This window comes from Austrofundulus limnaeus, unplaced genomic scaffold, assembly GCF_001266775.1.
Source record: "Austrofundulus limnaeus strain Quisiro unplaced genomic scaffold, Austrofundulus_limnaeus-1.0 Scaffold174, whole genome shotgun sequence".
Taxonomy (NCBI): domain Eukaryota; kingdom Metazoa; phylum Chordata; class Actinopteri; order Cyprinodontiformes; family Rivulidae; genus Austrofundulus; species Austrofundulus limnaeus.
Genome location: NW_013952576.1, coordinates 859,269 through 861,893, shown reverse-complemented (window position 1 = coordinate 861,893; position 2,625 = coordinate 859,269). Strand labels below are relative to the sequence as shown.

The 2,625-nt window shown below is 42.8% G+C and overlaps 1 protein-coding gene across 1 annotated transcript in view; it reads right to left on the bottom strand.

Annotated features, from left to right (window-relative positions):
- The window catches only part of mcm3ap (minichromosome maintenance complex component 3 associated protein), a gene marked incomplete in the record, with an annotated part of 30,237 nt that overhangs the window by 2,647 nt on the left and 24,965 nt on the right, over window positions 1-2,625 (bottom strand). Inside the window, 3 exon segments of the mRNA XM_014017680.1 lie at window positions 1,593-1,722; window positions 1,841-2,101; window positions 2,190-2,580. Of these exon segments, the coding sequence (XP_013873134.1) occupies window positions 1,593-1,722; window positions 1,841-2,101; window positions 2,190-2,580 (782 nt within the window).

Below are 2,625 nucleotides of genomic sequence, written 5' to 3'. Positions count from 1 at the left end.
GTTTTCAGGAATGGCTAAAGGGTGATTCCACCTGTTTTCACAACCATCTTTAAACTGGTCTAGTTTAAAAACTATAACACAGAGACTTCAAACGTGGTCTAGATTATTCCACACTGATTGCAGAATGTTTAAAACCAAGTGTGTGATTTGTGAAACATATTTGATATGTGAAGCTTAAGGAAATATGCTGATTTCAGCACTTTTTATGCATTTTATGAACAAGCCTGGCCCGATGGAGAGGTGAGAGAATCAGAGTGACTGAATCAATCATTCAAAATGATCATAGAGTCTGTAGAGAAAAATTATTTTCACAATTCTACGCAGCCACGCAATATCACCATCAATTTCCCCAACTTTAAGTCCTGTTTCGGTAACCGGATATTTCAAAATAAAAGTCTGAATATTTTGAAATATGTTTTTCTTTTTCTGTTAACGCACTTTGCGATGTTCGTGTCTATGAAAACGTCTATTTGAATAAAGTTTACTGACTTACTTATTGCTTCACTCACACCAAACGCGTTTTGAGTGTCGGGGAGTCAGTTTTACGTGCGAATGATGGACCATGGACGCGCAGATCATTGTTTTGTTTTTTCACTTCAGTACAAAGCTGCCGCAAATTTCTGCCTTTAATTATGGAAATTTGAGGGTTTTTTTCCTCGCAAATTTGTAACTTTTCAAAATAAGAGAACTTCCTGTTTTTTTCCTCGAAAATTTGTGAAATTACTCTCAGAAGTTCTGATTTTTTTCGAGCAAAATTGCGACTTTTCAACATAAGAGAATTTCCTGTTTTTTCTCGAAATTTTCTGAAATTAATCTCAGAAATTATGACTTCTTTTCTCAGAGATTTGCTCCTCCTTTTTTTTTTTTCCCATCGGCAAAGTGGCCCTAATACGCCGTCGTAAAACACTGACTGGAGAAAAACCAACAAAAAAGGGGATTTCTCATACATTTATAAACTTGTTTATAGCTATAAAACAGAAATGTAATAGGTTGCTGAATGAGGAAAACAGATAAAAAGAATAAAATTTGATTTTTAGATGTAAAACTATTATAATTAGAATTAATTTGCATTTAGAATTTATGATTTTTCTCTGATTTTTTACGTTTTGCTTCCTTCTTGTTGGTTCTGTCTGTGGCTGAAATGGTCTTCTTTGACCCAGTAAGTGGTTCTGAAGCAGCCTATTTTTCACTCGAGGGTCTCAGAGAGGGCAGATCTTTACAGGTAGAGGTTTTTTTTTTCTTCCCAAACTTTATTTAGGTCAGCCAGCATTGACAACGCTCTGCGGGTGACGTAAACAGCTCCGACACGGCGAGGGACGCATAAATCGCGCGACACAACGAATCGATAACGAAATTCGTTGCCAACGCTTTTAATAATGTTTTTTATTATTTTGATGTAAAAAGGTGCAGATATTATAAGATTTTTTCTTTTTTCTGCCGCCTTTCTTTTTATTTTTCATTTGCATTTTTTTGTARACTGAATTTGCTTTGTTTTTTTAATGAAATGAATAAATTAAACTAAACTAATAATTGATTTTTATGGGTTTTATGGAGGCGTTGTTGCGGCACTAGTTAAATCCTGAAACCCTCACCAGGTCYTCTCCTGCTGCTTCTCTCTGTGTGTTTGCTCCAAGGCCTGAGTCCAGCTGTCAGGAGGCTGGAAACCCTCCAGAGACCCTGCAGGGAAATAAACCAGGATGTCTCCGTCTTCTGTCACAGCATCTTGAAGAAAAAAAAGGACATAAATACAAGTTATTGTAAAGGAAACATAAGAAATAAAGGCCTAACTGAGGGCGGGATCAGAATATTTGCAGGTTTTGTGTGTTTAAATGATGAAGACCTTGGTAAACAGGTGGTCCCGGCAGCTGCCAGTCCTTCAGTTTGTGGTCCATGAAGACGAGCACCACGTCGTCCCACGGTACACTGGAGGAGAGCAGTGTCTGGTCTCTGGACAGTCTGGATCCGGGGGTTCTGATGTGCACAGACTTTAGTCGGACTTGTTCCAGAAGGTTCTCCAGCTGGGACAGGAGGACCGGCTGACTGAGGCGGGACGTGGGGATCTTGGTGGCGTAATGAAGAACAGAGGAGCGCAGATCTGAGCCTGAACAGAGACAATAACTTCACTAAAGAAGCTCCACTTAATAAACAAACATCTGGTTTAAATCTGGAACAATTAATCAGTATTTAACCTGCAGCAGTAGGCTCCTCCCACTCCGGCAGCTGCAGGCTGAGGACGGCTGCTCGCAGCCAGGCCAGATGCTCCGAGCGGTTCCAGCCCTGATGAGGAACTAAATCTCTGGTTTCAGGCAGGCTGAACTCGGCGGGGGGCCACGAGAGCCCACACAGGTCCTGGGAGGACACCTGATCGGCCACAAAACCCAGGACTGCGTTGTAGAGCTGGACGACGGGTCCCGGGTCCTGGGGCCGAAGGCCTGCAGCCGCCCGGTCCTGCCGGTGGCTGTAGACCCTGAAACTGAACTCACGGCTCAAACTGGTCTCGATGAGCTGAACCAGGGTCTGACAGGAGAGCAGGGGGGCCGGCGGGGCGCGGGCCAGCAGCCAGCGCACGGCTCCACTCAGCTGGAGAAAAAAGGGTCAAGGTCAGGTCAAGGTCAGGTCAAGGTC